Source organism: Protobothrops mucrosquamatus, unplaced genomic scaffold, assembly GCF_001527695.2.
Source record: "Protobothrops mucrosquamatus isolate PMUCROS unplaced genomic scaffold, P.Mucros_1.0 scaffold104, whole genome shotgun sequence".
Classification (NCBI taxonomy): Eukaryota; Metazoa; Chordata; class Lepidosauria; order Squamata; family Viperidae; genus Protobothrops; species Protobothrops mucrosquamatus.
This window is the reverse complement of record NW_015386477.1, coordinates 963,271-982,094: the sequence shown is the minus strand read 5'-3', so window position 1 is coordinate 982,094 and position 18,824 is coordinate 963,271. Positions and strand designations below refer to the sequence as shown.

Below are 18,824 nucleotides of genomic sequence, written 5' to 3'. Positions count from 1 at the left end.
GATAGGTAATCTGTCCTTGTAGACTAGTGATTTTTTTACAGATAGGACAGTTTCCATGATTGAAAAGGGTACTGCGAAAGACAGCTGCAAAACAAGTGTTGCACTGAACTATGCCTGACATTCTTACATACAAGGAATCATAGACGCACTTGCCCTGAATGTACTGCTGCTGTTTGATTTTTGGTTATATAATGTAATTATAAACATGTTATATAATGTAATTGTAAACATGTATAAGACAAAAAATGGGAGCTTTTTTAAAATATCAATAAAGTTTGTTGCAGCACCTCTCTGTTTTTGTCACCTATCTTTGATCATCTCCAAAAGGCACAAAATATTTGACTTTTCTTTCTATAAATTATACAGACAGCATTCTATGCCTTTCATAGACATAATATAATAGGACACAGTAATTGAAAATGTTGTTCAAAGAATATTCAACATATTGATAGTTCTGCTCATATTTTGTTTAAAACATCGAAACATAGAAAATGGATGGCAGAAAAAAACCTTGTGGTCTATTGAGCCCTCCCTTTGAGGTTTTTATTTTATGTTATTTTATTTTACATTTTTGTGGTTGATGGACCTGTGTTTATCCCAAGATTCATTCATATATGAGCTGCCTTCCCAATCTCCTTCTATTCTAACTCTGATAATGCCGGCAGTTTTTGGCCGGATGAAAGCTTAGTGACTCTTTTTAACCACAGGCTTGTTTATATTAAACAGGCTGGTTTATCATATCCTGGTGTTTGTTTTTTATTTTATTTGTTAATATATATATATATATGTATATGTATATGTATATGTATATGTATATGTATATGTATATGTATATGTATATTACCTTGAGTGCTTTTTGATGCACCCTGTCGACCCAAATATGGGAGAAAGAAATCTTTTGCCTGTATCAGCTCAAACTAGAGCCATCCACAGGCAGCAGTAACAACTGCGACATCATTTATATATTTTAAAATTTGGATTGCTAACAAAGAATTAAGGGAGAATGGAATAGCTATTTCGAACTTTTTAGCTCTCATCAGCCAAACATACCCTTCTGAGATTCGAACCTGGGCTGTCTGCATGTTAAGCAGCTGTGTTAACCTCTAGGCCACAGGCTCTTTCTCACTTTGTCAGCTATGTCAGGGAGGGATGAGACAGGGGAGGAGAATTACCTTGAGTGCTTTTTGATGCACCCTGTCGATTCTGTCGACCCAAAGATTTCTTTCTCCCATATTTGGGTCGACAGGGTACATCAAAAAGCACTCAAGGTAATTCTCCTCCCCTGTCTCTTCCCTCCCTGACACAGCTGATAAAGTGAGAAAGAGCCTGTCTCTTTGTTGCTCTTCTCTGTACTCTTTCTAGAGTCTCAACATCTTTTTTACATCGCGGTGACCAAAACTGGATGCAGTATTCCAAGTGTGGCCTTCCAAGGCATTGTAAAGTGGTATTAACACTTTGTTAATACCACTTTACAAAACAATTATCATTGTTTTGATAATGCACCAAAAAAGGGAACTGACTAAGGAATAGAACATTTGTTTAAATCTTTATTTGTATAGGATAAAGTTTTATTAGATGTTAATTTGAATCAAACACTTATATTCAAAGCCACAAAAGAATGGTTTAAAAATATAATTTAGAGGAGTATCTAAGCAAAAAAATAAATCTACCATATTTTGGATCAACCAGGTCAACAAAGCAATTCAGACTAATTTATGGCAAGCCATTACAAGAAGAAAAAAACAAAATAAAACAAGTATATCCTCACTACTGTACATAAATGGGAAAAGTCTGTGCTATTGAATTTGTGCCCAGAGTTAACAGATATTCCAGCTGAATTGCCAAAATAACTGGGGAAGAATCCCTCATGAACCCTGGAACCACCAGTACTTTACTAAACCTTATGCATTTCTCTTGCTTATAATCCAATACGGTGCTTTGGGGCATTCTCTTTCAGTGGTTGCCAGAAATTTCCCTTTTTAGCTTCTTAAGAATTCAAATGATAGATTTGTTTCTATCTTTTTCATGCATCCATTTCCATTGGATTTGGTGGACACTAGTCTATCTGCATCTGCTGGAATGCCCCTTTTTTCCTATAGCACAAGATTGCCAGTCTGCATTGCTTACTTGTATAATGTCAATATATTAGAAAATATAACTACAAAATTAATGGCTTCTTTAGTTTTACTGTGAACATAAAGGTACAGGTTTACCCTGTGAATATGCATAGAGCTTATTCTTATTTTTTTTCTTTTCACTCATACAATCAGGAATAATTATTATAATAATTAGTATAATATCCAGGATACATATTCTTGATGCAACAGATCAAAATTTGTAAACCTGTAAAAACTAATGTAACGCTGGCTTGCAGTTTTTATTTTCTGCATGAAAGGAATAAGTAAAGTGGGAATAATTGGGCTTATATGTACCAGCATGCTACTGATGCACAAGAAGTCAGATTAAGCAGAAATGTGCTTCCCCCCCCCCTTAGGGTATGTCTAATTGCTGATTTGATCTTCAAAAATGTATCTTTAATAAATCTGTTAAATTTCAATCTACCCCAGTTTTCATAATTTTTAAGAGATGGTACAAAGCACCATCAATAACCTCACCATTTAAATTAGATTCATGAGGTTTTTAATGATGCTTCTTCCTTTTTTAAAAAAAAATCAGATTGTTTAGCTGCAGTATTATAAAACAACAAAAACAGAAAAGAGTAACAAACACAATATTTTATGTCTTCTGCTGTTACATTAGCAAAACATCCTTAAGCAACTGAAATTGGGAATCAATTTAACTGTCAAAGGAGATAACTGTCAAAGAATGAGCCACACATTACATGAGAATGTTATGCTCTCCTAAAGGGTTTGAAAGCATAGTGACAGTGATCATTACTTAATTAAGTAACAGGATTCCCTCTCCCCTCTCCCTGCTAATACATGGTTGCTGAAATTTATGATTCTAGGCAGGCAAAACTCAGTTTACCTAACCCATTTAGAATAAGCTGTTGTGAAAATCAGCATCAAAATTAGCTTTTCTTAGACAAAGCTGAACAATATTTTTTAATAGCGTAACATCATGCTTTATAAGAAATGTATCTATTTACTAGAATACAGTTGCAAGAAGTAATACTTTGCTTCATCTTTTACCTTCAAGTGGATTCTCTTTCACTTTTGAGGGATTTTCTTCTTTATTTTGCTTTGCCTTTATTAGTTCACGTTTCAACTGGCGAACTTCCTTCCGTAGTTCCTCACTGCACAGAACAATGTTTAGATAAATTCAATTTTCTTAACAAAATAAAGTCAGGGGAAAATAGACACAAAATTAATAGTTGAATCTCTATACAGACATAATAATCATAATCTGATTCTGCTGGGTTTAACTGAAGTCAACTGTCTTCAGCCTGTGCAAGTTCAAAAATTGTACAGGCAGAAACTCTGTTTATATAAATCGAACTACAAATTAAAAAAAAAATCTTAAATGGACATTATGAAAGGTTCTGAAAGTTCACTAAGTCCAAGCCAGTAAAATTTTTCAGCTGCTTTTTGAAACAACTGAAGCAAATAAGCAACTGTTCTGGTAGATTACAATCACCATTGGAATACAGCTTTCATTTTGATCCCTATGAATTGACTACTTAACACATTGTTTAAATATAGGATTATCACTGAACATACTAATGAGTATTTCCCAGTGGATACTCTGAAGGCTGCACATAGCTCCAAAGCTTTTTACAAAATGGTCTGGCACTCCAATTCCAAAATTAATTTACAAATAACCAAATTGCAGAGGTAAAATTTCCTAGTGATTATCAATAAAACCGAAGGAAAAGGGCATGTCAGCCTTTGTTATACACAAACAAAGATGAACTTTTAGCACCAAATAAAAGAAATTGCAACAGCAATCTTAAGTGGCATATAAATTTAATAAATTATCATTATCTTCACCTTCATCATCATCTGCCATGTTTTTAGCTTCAATTTTATATATATTTAATCAATAGGATCCTTTTGTCCCCTATTTTACTTTCCAATACTAGGAGTTATTTTCTAGTGCAAAGTTCTCCAAAGTCTCAGTATTTATACATATTTGACTTTGTAAACTAGTCTATGAAATCTTACAAAAAGCAGAAATTAGTCAATTTTTTTAAAAAAATCAACAGAAGCTATAAAGTGAAGGGATACAGGTATGATGGCGAAGTTACCCTGTTAACCCCAGGGTATTTGTTGGATACAATAGAGAGGCTTCTGTATTGTTGTCTATTCTATGCTTGGATCTTCTATGGGTAAACTAATGACCTCACATCCAGGGATTATCAGTCTGGATAATTCATTCAGAATTTACCACTATAGAGTTAAAGAGCATTACTCAAGAGAAGGCAGCCAAGTCTGAAATAATAGATGCATTAAAGGGCATTGTCAGTGCTGTGGGGTTAAGCTAACACAGCACATTCCAGGATTAGCTCTGACTGTAGCTATTTGCTCTAAGTTTTCATAATGGTAATTCAACTTCATTTTAATAAATAAAAGCAACAATGACAAAATAAGACTTAAACAAAAGATTTGCATTTCTTTTCTTATTTGAAACTGAATACTTATAAGAAAGTTATGTTATCCTTAGATGACATCAGTGGCGTATTTTATTCCTGCATATTGCAGGAATAAAAACAGAAGTCACTAAGCTATCTAGGCAGAAAAAAAGAAAAAAAATGCTGGGTGGAAATCTAATGCTGTAGTTCTATGTGTATTTACTAGGGGAATAAAGCTAAACTGGTCTCAAATGGGATTTTCTTCTGAGTAAGCATGCACATGACTGCATATACACGATAGCATTGCTTTTTCTTTGTGGGTGTGAAACAGCACTGTGGATTTATTGACATTGACTTTAAAATTCTCACTCCCCAGCCACAGGAAATCACTGAAATTGCATTTTTCTGAGGAGGTCCCAATATCTCAACGAAATGTCAGCACTCCCAACATTCTTCCTGAGAATGCTGACTGCAACATTTGCATATCTGTAGTGTACATTTGCTCTTATTAAGTATTTACAGCACAACTCAAACAGAAAATGGTGGTTTTTTTTTAATGCATTCAGCTTGCACCAACCTCAATTAAGCATGTTAAGGTCTTACTGATTTGGATTGTAATGTTACTTAGCTGCTTAAACTCGTCCTGAAAATTATCCAAAATTGATAAGATTGTGTTTTCATTTGGGGGGAACTTTCTTCATGAGTTGTTTTGCAATTAATATTTTGTGCAGAACAACTAAACGTTACTTGATTTAATCAGTGGGTTTAGTACACTCTTTTGAAGCTTGATGTTTTTGAAAAATAATAAAAATATTCAGTTATTACTACTTCAAGTATACCTTCAGTAGGACTCATCATTTGACTAGGAGAGAAATTTCATGTTGATTATCAGCTCTACAGACATTTTCTTCTTTAATTTAATTAAGTAAATATAGATGTTGGTAAGATGAATTGGTTGTTAACTACACAGACAATTAAGTCAAGTGTATTCTTGATTTGGGATGTTGTAAGACAGTGGTTCTCAACCTTTTTAATGCCACGACCCCAACCGGTCGTAAGTCGAGGACTAAACCGGTCATAAGTCGAGGACTAAACTGGTCATAAGTCGAGGACTACCCAACCAGTCGTAAGTCGAGGACTTTCCCTGCCCGAAAGCGCCGTGCATGCGTGGTTCCGCCCCCTGCACCGGCCGAGGCGTAGCTGGCAAGTGGCAGAGACGGAGCAGGCCGACCACCAGCTGGCCCAGGCCAAGGGAGGTAAGGCACCCGCTGGAAAAGGGGGAAAAAATGGCGGACAAAAAAAATGGCAGACAGCCTTGCTTGGCGACCCCCATGAAATGGTCGATCGACCCCAAATGGGGTCCCGACCCACAGGTTGAGAACCACTGTTGTAAGAGAAGCCACTTAACTATTCCCTCATTTCCCCTATCAAAATCATACCTGATGTACAAGAGATGATTATCAGCTCTACAAACATTTTCTTTTAAAATTTATTTAACTAAATGTAGATGTTGGGAAGATGAATAGATTGTTAGCTGTGCAAATATCCCAGTCAGGTGTGTTCCTGGGCTGAGATGTTGGAAGAGAATAGTTTCTTAACTATTACCTCATTTCCCCTTTCAAGAATATACTTGATTTGTATATTCATGCTCCAGTAACAGAGATGGTAGTCAGGGACTATTGATTATAAAAGTAAAAAATTAACCTCTGTATTGAGAATGTATAGATATATGCATAAAAATGTAACATTCCACTCTCAAACATAATGCACAAAACCAATATATCGAATATATCGTTCCAGTTCAACTACACTTCATTAAAATGCACAAACATTTGAAAAAGGCAGTTAGGAATTTTCTGAGTGTTATATATTTGGTTGTACATTCTTTGGAAATCTTTTATTATTGGAAATAATAAAGCAAAGTGAATCATGATTAAGAGGTATTTCTGGGATAAATGTCATGGGAGAAAGGCTTGGATTTTTTTCTTTGTAGACATCAGCACGTGCAAAAAATAAAAGAGAATGTCCTTTACTCTGAACCATGTGAAAATACAGCTAATATTAGTGCATAGACTTGATAAAATAATTATATTTGAAAATATGATGACAGTAAGAATTTAATAATGGTGGCAATAAATTCTTACTATTTAAAACATAGCAGAAATAATTATTAATCAACAGTCTGGTGTGAAACTAGACTGTTGTTCAGTACAGTTTTAAATTATTGATTTAATTTTAAATTATTGATTTAATCAACTGCTTTAATATTTTTCAACCTGTTTTATCGATCTGTTAATACTGCTACATAACAGTTTTTAAATTTAGAATATTTGCTTGCATGCTGCTTTGAGAAAGCTCACTTCAAAAGATAGCACAAATATATTCTAAAATAAATGAGGAATGAAACTTTAAGGATTGCAAGAAAGTTACTTATAGGGAGCACAGATTATTCTGAGAATGAGCCACCTCAAAGAAAACAATTCTTGGAATATTCAATTGTTCTGATTAACTCAATTTTATTTTACATCACACTAATGACAATCATGAGAAAACTAAAACAGGATCGCAAAAGCATAGGCCAAGAGAGGTTTACCAATCAGTGACATGTGTATGTAAGCCCCTTTATTATTTACTTGATTTATATCAGGGCTGTGGAGTCGGAGTCGGAGTCGNTTTTTGCAGGACTAGAGACACTTGTATAAGTGAAGGGAATGGAGGGTCAATAGTTCAAGACTGAAGCTGTAAACCATTGGAAAAACTGCTGTCATTCAGCTAAGGCTATAAAAACTTGTAAACTCCGATTGTTAGCTTATTAATACAGAGGAGTCGGAGTCGGGGAGTCGGAAGTACAAAAAACTGAGGAGTCGGAGTCAGAGTCGGAACATTTATCTACCGACTCCACAGCCCTGATTTATATCATGTCTTTTTATCAAGAACTCCCCCCCCCCATTTTCATTGATAAGAAAAGCTCTGTGATGTAGGTTGGGCTGAAAGAGTCCAATTGGCTCAGCTTAACCAATAAACATGACTGATGGTAAACTTAAAGCCGGGTCTCACCAGTATCGTCCAATATCTTAATTACCACACCACACTGGCTCTTTTAATGTCTTATTTATTATTTTAATAAATACTCATCCATTGACAGAAGACATGGCTTTTACATGGGGGAAAAGTGTAAAGAAGCATATTATACTACCAGCTATTTGAGAATATTTTGTATGTATAAAAAGGTATTTGAGCTGTATATGTGTGTTGATACGCTTGTAATGTCTACTGTTCACTATTTTCTGGATTACTGTAGCTCTTGAAATGAATTCAAGATTAAACCCTTACCATTATCTATAAGAATGAAAGTTACCATTGGAAAATAGTTTCCTGGTATGCATGTTGTTGTGCAAATTTTCTAAGAACAAGTGCCATAGCAGATTTTCGCTTATCGTGTAGAGTATTGCTTTTACATTTTTACAAAATAGACGTTACTATTTTCCTGCAGAATAAGTGCTTTGGATTATTTGAAAAGTGCTGTTACTGCATATTTTAATGTTTTTTCTTGATATGACTCATGCAGCAAACATAACAACAACAAAAGTACACCTCCCTCCAAGTTTTCCTGAATTTCAAATAATCATATCCAACCAACATAACTAGCAAATGGGTACAAAGGTTGTAGAGCAAAGCATAAACCACTCCAAAACTAGACCTGTCTCAAAGAAGAGTTCCCACACATAAATTCTACACTAAAATGAGCAAAAATATAAACCCAGAAACTGGGCTGCTAAGATTTCACATTAAAATCTGTCAAATGTTGCTGAATTACATTACCTGCCTATCACACTTAACAGAGACTTGCCACCAAGGCTGTGCATTTGGCTGACTTCAGCAGATTGGGGCATGAAACCTCTCCCTAACCCAATCCTCCTAACATTCATAGCTTCAGACTTTATTATCTCTACTAGCTGTCTGCTGACAGAATGTCTTACTCAACAGGTCTCACCTTTGACTAGTTCAGATTCATTGGCAGATTAAGAAAGACAAATTACTTTAGAACTTGAAGAAGGTCTTTGTCTTTGCTATTTGGCAAATAAATATTACTTTTTTTTCCTTTTCATCATTAAGTATTTTACAAATATTAACAAAGATTCAGAATGATCTTCTTTCTACTGAAATTAGGAAGACAATGTAAAAAAAGTAATATAAATTACTTTTGCAGGTGCTATCTACTTGCGATACTTGTAATCTGATTGCCGATTTAAACGTACCTTGTAATTTTATAGAATATTTAAACGTACCTTGTAATTTTATAGAATATGCTGCTTTTCCAAAACCCATCTATATCTCTCTAAGACAAAAGCTTTTGGTTCCATAAGTGAAATTATTCAACTACTGTGACTGGAAGGAAAGATTTTTTTTCTATTAAAAAAAAAATTCTAAAACCAATCTATGTGAGATTATACAACAGTAAAAAAAATCCAAATGAATGATTGAGAAAACTGACATATTTTCTTTTCAAATAACCTTTCATGTAGCTTTCTTCCTTAAAATATGAGAATCAATAAACCATGCAAAATGGAGACTGAAAAACTGCCAACTATTCTCTCTATACAGGGTTGCCTCAGAAAGTCAGTTCCCATTTCTGCTACCTGAGTCTCTGTTCACTATTAAACCAGGTTCCTGTTTAGATTATGTTAATATTAGACTCTCATGATGTAAAAACACTCTTAATATTGATAGTGTAGGGTGGATTAGTCACCAGACACTACAGTTTACATGCTTGCATTTTGCAGACTTTCCTTCCATTAAGGATAAAAACTTTCTTGTTAGGATCCAGAACTGACAAAAACAGGTTTTAGTAGGTTAGTAAGGAACAATGTATTAATGTGCCACGATATGCTCTGGATATGTATTTGTGGGACACTAAAGCAAATTAATGAAGGTTAAGTTCTGAAGCAAAACTGATGAAACTTGCTCTGAGACAGCCTAGCTCAGGGGTAGGCAACCTTGGCTCTTTTATGACTCGTGGACTTCAACTCCCAGAATTCCTGAGCCAGCTTTGCTTTGCTGGCTCAGGAATTCTGGGAGTTGAAGTCCACGAGCCATAAAAGAGCCAAGGTTGCCTACCCCTGGCCTAGCTGCTAAAAATGTGGTTTTCAGCACTCATAGGTTGTGGATATACAACTTAAAAATATGCTAAAGAAATAATTTACTCACTGTCACTGACTTTGCAACTGCATATTGGATATTACATGTCTAGATTTTATTCTCAAGCAAGTTAACATTCTAGAAGTTCATTAGGTATTGTCTGCATTGCTGTTTTACTACTATCATGTCTTTAAATGAAATGCCATGTCTTCAAAAAGCATCTTATAATAATGCCTATGCTAATGGTATGCAAACAGTATAATACACACACCCAGTAACTTCATATTTTCTACCTCATCATCCAATTTGAAAATTCTTTATGCTTTAACTCAACACCTAAACCTTAAAAAATCATTAATGTCAATAGGCAAGAAAATTGCCTATTATGTTGATCTGGATACTGGACTTGGAAAGTCCCTGAACATCCCCATTCAGCCACAATGTTTGCTAAATCCTTGGGAAATTGTCTCCAGTTCTAACTTGCCTAATAGGTTAGATATTTAAAAAATAAAAGTTCAGGCAAAAGAGTTATTTATGTATGCCAGTTTTCCTGAAAAAGACAGAATATAAATCTACCAAATAAGCAAAAATAAAGAATCCATCATTGGTGACAAGGCAGATATTATTCACATTATATACTATTATCTAAGGTTCTTTTTTAAGGGATACCAAACTTGTGATTTTCTAATAGCAAATAACAACAAATATTGCATCCTATTACAGAGCTGACCTCTCTTTCACCCAACTTCACTATTTCATTTCTTAGTGTGATTTTTGCTTTATATTTTCACCTAATATTTTTCAGATAATTTAAAAAAGTAATGACAGTTGACAGTTATATAATATTTCTAATATTTCTAAATTTCTACTAACAATGTACTGGAAGAAATACTAAAGATTTCTGAGATAACAAAGAGGATATTCCTTGTTTATTTTCTCAATAACGTAGTCCTCAACTTACAACCACAATTGAGCCCAAACTTTGCATTGCTAAGTAAATTTTGCCCCATTTTATTTCCTTTCTTGCCACAGTTGTTAAGTAAATTATTGAACTCATTAAGTTAGTAACACAGTTGTTAAGCGAATCTGGCTTCCCCATTGACTTTGCTTGTCAGAAGGTCACAAAAATTGACCACATGATCTTAGGATACTGCAACCATCATAAATATGAGTCAGTTGACAAGCATCCAAATTTTGATAAAATGACCATGGGGATGCGGATATGGTTGTAAGTGTGCAAAATGGTCATGTCACTTTTTTCAGTGCCATTGTAACTTTGAAAAGTCCCTAAATGAATGATTATGTCCAGGACTTTTGTACAATTTTCCTATCCTTAGCACTATGAGTAGTAACTATCCAAAAGTGAAAAACTAATTGAAATTCCTAAATATAATTGTAAGTGGCTACTTAATTTCTTTTAGCGGCTGAGTATATGTAGTGCTTGATTATTACTTCCCATTATTTAATTTACATCCCAATCAGTTGTCTTCCTTATCTGTATATGCACAATAGGCCTTTTGAGTTTGCACTGATATGCAAGTTTGTTGATATTTGTCTAGATCTCTAAGCAGAAAAAGCTGTTGTCAGCATGGAAATTCCCCATTGAAGAAAGGAAGAATACTCTTGTGGTTTAACATCTGTTAAATAGCCCTGATTTCTATTCTGTAGGTGTTGCATATTTTAATTTATACTTCTTTTAAGATAAATAAACCATTTATTGCTCTGTTTTCAGAATGTTGAGCAGTTATCTCTAAATAATGATCCTGTGAAATGAGAAGCATATAATTTGATAAATAATCTTGCTTCCAAGAGTTAAGAATAATAGAATACAATAAGACATTCTTCCTGTTTCACTCAAATAGTTTCAGGTGCTAATATTGTGAATCTATCCATCTATATGATTGCCATGGGTTTAGTGTTTATTCCTGTAGAATACTTGCTTGCATGACTACATGCTGATCTCAAACATTCTTGGGCCATTTTTTCAGGAAGCCCACTTTTAAGAGAGCTAATAGCAGAAATAAAAATAAAGTAGGAGTATGTGCAGTCATTGTACACAGTCTTAATTTATTGCCATTTTGTGCCTAAATATGGACGGTGCAACAATTTAAGGTTTTTCATCCAATACTACATTCAAGTTTTTCACTGCTTGGAACAAAGGCTAATGAGATCAGACAAACTTTTGTGACACAACAGCCTTCTTCCTAAACCTATATTGAATGCTGGTTCTCTAACATTGGATGAGGGAACCTGGTGCCTGATATTTTGTCCCAACTCATTATATTCCTAACTTGCAGGGCAAATAATAAAGAAATGCAAGAGTCCAGAACATCTGGAGGGCACCAATTTGCCCTTCACTAGTTTACATTATCATTTTACAATCAAACATAGATCCTATTCAAAGAATATTTTGTATTAATGAAAGTATCTCTAATTTCACCATTTTAAATTTGTGTTTAGGTTTTTAAAATGCCTGATAGTTTTTTTTTTTTAAAAAAAGGCATTGCATTTATTACTCCAGCAATGATGGCTTTAAATAATAATTATTGCCTAGTTTTCTAAAGTAATATCGCAACTATTTCTAGCACTTCAATCCTTCTGATTTTTTCCTTTTTTCAGGGAAGTGAAGTCTTATACCTCCAGCACAATACTGCAGACTACTTTTCAAAACTGTTCAAATTGCAAAAAAATGCCTTGCTGGGAGCTATTTCATGGATTGGAAGCCATTTGGCAAGCCAAAGCCCTAAGCCTTGCAATATGTGAAATTAGTTGTGCAGTTTGTTCCACGGAATAGATTCTCTTTTCATCCTTAAAAGATGATCCAAACATTTTAAATATAATAAGCTAGCAAGAATTCTTGAAAAAAAATTAAAATATCAACTTAATTTCCAGCAGAATATGAATCTATAGCTTCTCCTTGGTGCATGGTTAGAGCACTTGCTATTAGCTTTTGCCTGCTGATTCCCAACATCTGACAAGAATTTACAACAGATGGAAATGATTCTATGCTGAACAGCACACCCTTCATGTTCTCCAGTCTGCAGACTTAATAACAAACATACCAAATCTGCTTAAACAATAGCCTTGGAAAGGGTAGATGGGTAGTCTCAGCCTTTTTGTGGGCCTGCAATAATGGAAAAGACACTAGATCTTCACTGCTGCCATGAACATCATGGTTTTATGTCAACCCACATTACAGTCTAATTCCAGATATTCTGCACTATGAGGCACAAAAAAAGGGGTAAGGCACCCATCTTTTCTTCTATTTTATCCAATTTGAAGTAGTACAATGGAAGCTTTTTTGCATAGCATAATGTTAGAAATAATGACAGAAAATAGTGATAATCTGACATAGAAGATAAAACAAATGTTAATCAAAAGACAGTTACATGTATAGCAACACAGGAATTTATTCTATAACAAAAATGCTATCACTACTAAATACATGCAAATATACTAATACTTAAAGCAGCTTTTTTGATTCTCAAATCAACCAAGTCATTTAAAAAATGGTGGAGCAACAACATTTGGCCTATTCATAGAAAAAGCCGTGTTCATACACACAGCAGCTCTATTACAAAAGTAACTGGATAGTCTGAGCTAATCACTACTTTTCAGCTCAATATCCATTAATCAGACTAAAAAAAAGAATAAAACCATAACCTCAGGTCTGACACTTTTAAATGTCATCTACCAAATACGTGTTGGAGTGTTCTGCATCTTTTGGTATCTGGTATTAAGCAAGAAAGGCCAAATTAATCATTAGGGAGGTACACTAGACAGAGTGGTATGAACATTGTTATTTAAAAAGTTCATTTTTCCCTCTGTTACGGGGGGAACTAAATAAGTTTTCTCATTCTTCCTCTTAAATCAATTTTAGGAATTCCATCAAGTTTTATGTGTTTCTTGCCTCAAAAACAGGGGGGGGAAAACTGTGGCCACTGAAATTTACAAGTCAGACTCTAGGATATGCAAGACCATAGGGCTACAAATACTCCATATGCGATTTATTGTAAGTGCTGAGTGTGCTTAATATACTAAGTGTGTATTTATTAGATTTATTATTTTTCTCCAAGAGTTCACTGTGGAATACACAGCAGAGCTATGCAAAACAATTCAAATTCAAAATATTTCAACAATAATTCTGGTCTTGTAGAAAGTGTTCTGATTTTATTAAAAGCATTCCAAGTGCAAAATAATTGGGATTTGTCTTCTAAAACTTAGCTGGCTTTATATATCACATCAAGCTATAACACAACGTTTGGTTTACCTAAGCCTGTTGTGTGAACCTAGCCATTCTCATTTATTCTTCAAACCATGACTTATTATGATACATACATTATTACTGAAGACAAGTTTTTGTATTCCTCTCTAGTTTTCAAAGTAGGAATAGAGGAGTTGGATGAAGAATACTTTCTGCAATTATGTTGTGCTACTTTACCACTAAAGTTGCAAAGATCATAGAGCTACCAGCTTTCTTTCACAGATGTCATGTTCTTCCTTCTCACTGACCTGATCTTTGAGTTCTCCCCAGAACCTCTAAGAATTTGAAAAACAGGCACACTAGAAAGCAAGGAGAATGAATGCTCATTCACTTTTCCTTCTAAAAGCAACTTGTCTGCCTTTACTATCTTCTCCTATCCTCTTCCTTATAATGGTAGCAATCTGTATGCCATCACAATTGCCATATAGGTATCCAACAGGTAACCACACTGTCAGCAATTAAGTAAAGCAGACAGACAGAGAAATTCAAAATTGTCTAACCCGCCATTACTGAATTGATCCTATCCTATAGTCCTCCTTAGCGAATGGCTATGCTGCATCTTAAATCTTTTTCTCACAGAGGCATCAGACAGCACACATATTTTTCTCTTCTACTGTTCCTCACTCAGCATACCCTATGGAAATAAGACAATAAAAAACAACCCTAAAATAATTAAAGTGGGGTGCAGGTATAAATTAGTTGACTGAGCCACTCAGTTTCAATGCAAACTCACTCCCAAGAGCAAGTTCCTGAAATAATCTACACAATTTATTTGTTTCGATGGCGATTCTTCACAAAATGTAGAATTTTGTAAAGCTAAATTGCAAAGTAAAGCTTAATATATCTTACACAGTATTATGAATCAGTTAATATTCTTTACTCCAGAAATGTTGAACCACATTATTTTCTTGCATTTAATCAAAAGCAAGAAAGGATTCATTTTCAGAAAAAAAACCAGAATGTCAGGCACAGTGGCAAGAAATAAGGGAAAATAAAATCATTATCACTTTATTAATATAACATGTCTTAATTGCAGTTTTTCAACTGTTAGATATATGATAACAATTTTTATACATTGGCAAACCTATTTCCATTGTTTTTCTGATTGCCTGATCATATACTACACAGGTAAATGGCCAAGCCTGGGCCTGATGCCCAGAAGTTTTGAAGAATCACACTGTGAAACAATCCAGCCTTTGTTGAATGCTGCAGTCTGCTAGCAGAATTCTTCAAAATGAAATCATTCTGTTGGTTTACCAAACTTGTTAGAGTCATGCTGAACTTCAACAAAATAAATTCTTTTGGAGGCAGACTAAATAAGAGTTACGTAAAATGGTTTTCATTTCATATCAAGATTGACTTGTAGTACTTTAGTCAGCCACAGAAAAACCAGACAGGAGCATTTATTCTCAGAGGTATGCTAAATCACATGGCTAATCATTTCTTGTGGTTTTATTTTGTTCTCTCAAATGTTGCTTCTCTGGATTCAACACCATAATTTAACACTGAAGAGTGAATGTTAAAGTATTTTTGAACATCTTGCCCATAAATATGTTATTCAGCTACAATGATACAAGCATAACCTACCCACTCACCTATACCAAACTTTATAGAAGATCAAACTATCAGATGCACCTGTTCTCTATAACTACACCTTCTAAAGTTCTGCTATTTACTGTATATCTGTATTACAACAACAATATTAATAATAAAATTAATGCCAAAGTCTTAAGCATACTTCCAAGTATATACAGAATGCATTTGCCTCAACCATGAATAGCTCCAAACTCGCCTCATTTGCCTACAATTCAGAAGTAGAGTTTCCTTTTGGGGCATATGGTAAAGCTTCCATTAAGATCAAACACCCTCTTGGAAATGAAACACTACCCACTAACAGCATTAACAAGATGCTTTCTCCACCTTTCTATAATGAATTAGGTTTGTGTGGAGAAAATAATTCATCTAGAGCAAGGGTCTCCAAACATGGCAACTTTAAGACTTATGGACTTCAACTCCCAGAATTCCCCAGCCAGTATGTTTCATTTATGTCGTATTTGTTATGTATTTATGTTGCATTTAGTATTTATTTTGGGTCTACACACTGGGATTTTTACAGTATTTTTATAAAATGTAAGATTTCTGAGGGGACTATTCATCCTGGGAATATGGGCCACATTTGATGAGGTAGTCTGTAACATTTTCTATTTTATCAATTAAAATAAAGATGGACAAGAACTCTTTTATTTCTGTCCAACCTGTCATTTATGTGCACAGAAGCATGTGTGCGTACATCATGAAGGTGAAGGAAAGGGGGAAATAGGGCAAGAATAAGCAATTCAATCAGCTGAATATATAGGCACAGTCAGTCACATAAATGCTAAATACAGAGTGAAAAGGGAAGGAATAAAATAATGAGAAACAAATATACAAATGTCAAAAAGCATTGTTTAAGTGCTCAACTAAAATGACATTATTGCTGCAGAATCCAATCTGGGTTGATCATTGGGACCAGTGTTTTGGTATTCCGAGCTTTCAGACTTGTGCTTGAGTCCATCCTCAGGGAACTTCTCTCCACGTGTACCTTCTGGTAGAGAGAAGCTCCCTGAGGATGGGGACTCCAGCACGAGTCCAAAAGCTCGGAAGACTAAACCTCTGGTCCTGGTGACCAACCCAGCTTGGATCCCGCAACATTACCCTGAAACACATATGCCTTCATTCATGACATTATTGTAACTGGAAGTAACAGTTAATTGCTACACAATTTCTTATTAAAAATATAACCCACAACAGCACTCAAGCAACATTTCCTAATAATTCTTTAACAATGATTTCTCAAACACTTCAAACACTGATACTGAGTTACATATGTTAATATTCAATACTTTAAGTCAGTGATGTTATCTTCTAAGAGTGTTTTCTAAATTTCAGAAGAAACAATGCATTTCCTTATTTCTTTGATATTTTCAAAATGCTTTCCAGAATAAGTGAAAAAAGAAACAACAAGAAGTCTTGTATATTAATGATCAGATTCAAAACAGTCAAGTACCTATGCACTGCAAATCACAAGGGGAAATTTTCAGCACAATTTCTAGCACAATGTTTTGCCTAGTGTTTGAGATATCATTTGAAATTTAACACAGGACTTCTGAAGTTAATGCAAAAAATATTACTATGGTATTTTAAATACAGAAATGGAACAGTCTGAAATTCATAATAGTTTGTTACCAGAAATTTGAATATGCAAGTTACTGTTTTTTCTGGCAATTTATAATAACTAAATATAGCAGAAAAAGTTAAATGAAGCCAATATAATGAAACACAAATATCACAAGGAGAACAGTTCCCAAAATTAGCAGCTCAAATAGCAAAAAATCAGGGACTCTGGTCCAACATATATTTTCCTGGAAGAAAGTTGCATATATTGGGACTGCTAAGTAACATGTCATGGTTCCAACAGACAGAGACAAATAAAGCAGAACTCCGAGGCTTGGAAATTCCTCAAAGAATATGTTTATTAGTTACAAAGTATCAGCACGTCAAAAGTGAAACCAAGTCTGAAGTCACACGTAACAATTCCCCAATACAAAGTTAAGAAATCCCACGTCTAAAACTATGCAAGCAACTACATTCCCCAATACATCTTCTTGGCGGGCTTTGTACGAAACACCCAGCCAGCAGGTTCGGGAGCAGCCAATGACCTTGGTTCCCACGAGACAAAAGATTATTTTGACTAGCGAAGCACCTGGCAATCCCCCCTCCCTCCTTCAATGTGTCAACCAAAAATGAATAGGGAANGAAAATGGCCACAGCCATGCTCATTTTCAAAGTTGACATAACAATGCATAGAATTGCACTATAAACAAAACAATAAAAAAGAATCCAAAATTACAATCCTATTCTGGTTCACTGCTGTTGTTGAATTTATAGTTTGCTGTCCCTTCTCCAAGAGATGCTAAGTAATATATATGAGTCTATTTCCTTCCATATCCATCCTTCAGATATAGCTATTATATAACTCTGTTAGATATAGATTTAGTGTCTGGGCCAAGGCATGAACTTCATGACTAACAGGAATTTAAATCTAAATTCCAACAGTCCTGTCCTAATATTCTAACACAGCGGTTCTCAACCTATGGGTCGCGACCCCATTTGGGGTCGATTGACCATTTCACGGGGGTCGCCAAGCAAGGCTGTCCACCATTTTTTCCCTTTTCCGGCGGGTGCCTTACCTCCCTTGAGCTGGGCCAGTTGGTGGTCGGCCTGCTCCGTCTCTGCCGCTTGCCAGCTATGCCTCGGCCAGCGCAGGGGGCGGAACCACGCATGCGCGGCGCTCCCGGGCAGGGAAAGCCCTCGACTTACGACCAGTTGGGTAGTCCTCGACTTACGACCGGTTTAGTCCTCGACTTACAACCGGTTTAGTCCTCGACTTACGACCGGTTGGGGGTCGCGGCATTAAAAACGTTGAGAACCACTGCTCTAACATCTTCTTTCATTCCTTCAACTACAATATGCAAATTATTGGAGTGTGAAATCTTGGATCATAATATTAAAACAATCTTCATCTTAACATATAATATCTGTATTTTGTAAGAAGTATGTTATCATAGTTCATAGTTCACCAAAACTACTATCTACAGGTCTGGCTTTTCATTCATTAGCAGATTTGGTAAAGGTCTTGCAGTATGCATCCATAATTTTATTCTGCAATGTATTTTACACAGTCTATAGAGCAGAGGAGAGAAGGATGTAAAACAAGAGATATATAGTAATAGTATTTGATTAATTTAATCATGTAAGTCATCTCTTCGATCCTCAAATTTACAGTACTGAGGAGTATTATAACCAAGAGTAAGACTTCAATCAACATTGTTTCTTCAATGTGAGAAGACA

At 35.0% G+C, this 18,824-nt stretch overlaps 1 protein-coding gene across 2 annotated transcripts in view; it reads right to left on the bottom strand.

Moving 5' to 3' along the window:
• The window catches only part of CWC27 (CWC27 spliceosome associated cyclophilin), a 108,570-nt gene that overhangs the window by 31,466 nt on the left and 58,280 nt on the right, over positions 1 to 18,824 (bottom strand). For both annotated transcript variants that reach the window (XM_015812661.1, XM_015812662.1), the window contains exon 11: positions 3,153 to 3,256. In XM_015812661.1, the coding sequence (XP_015668147.1) occupies positions 3,153 to 3,256 (104 nt within the window). The remainder of the gene's footprint in view (positions 1 to 3,152; positions 3,257 to 18,824) is intronic.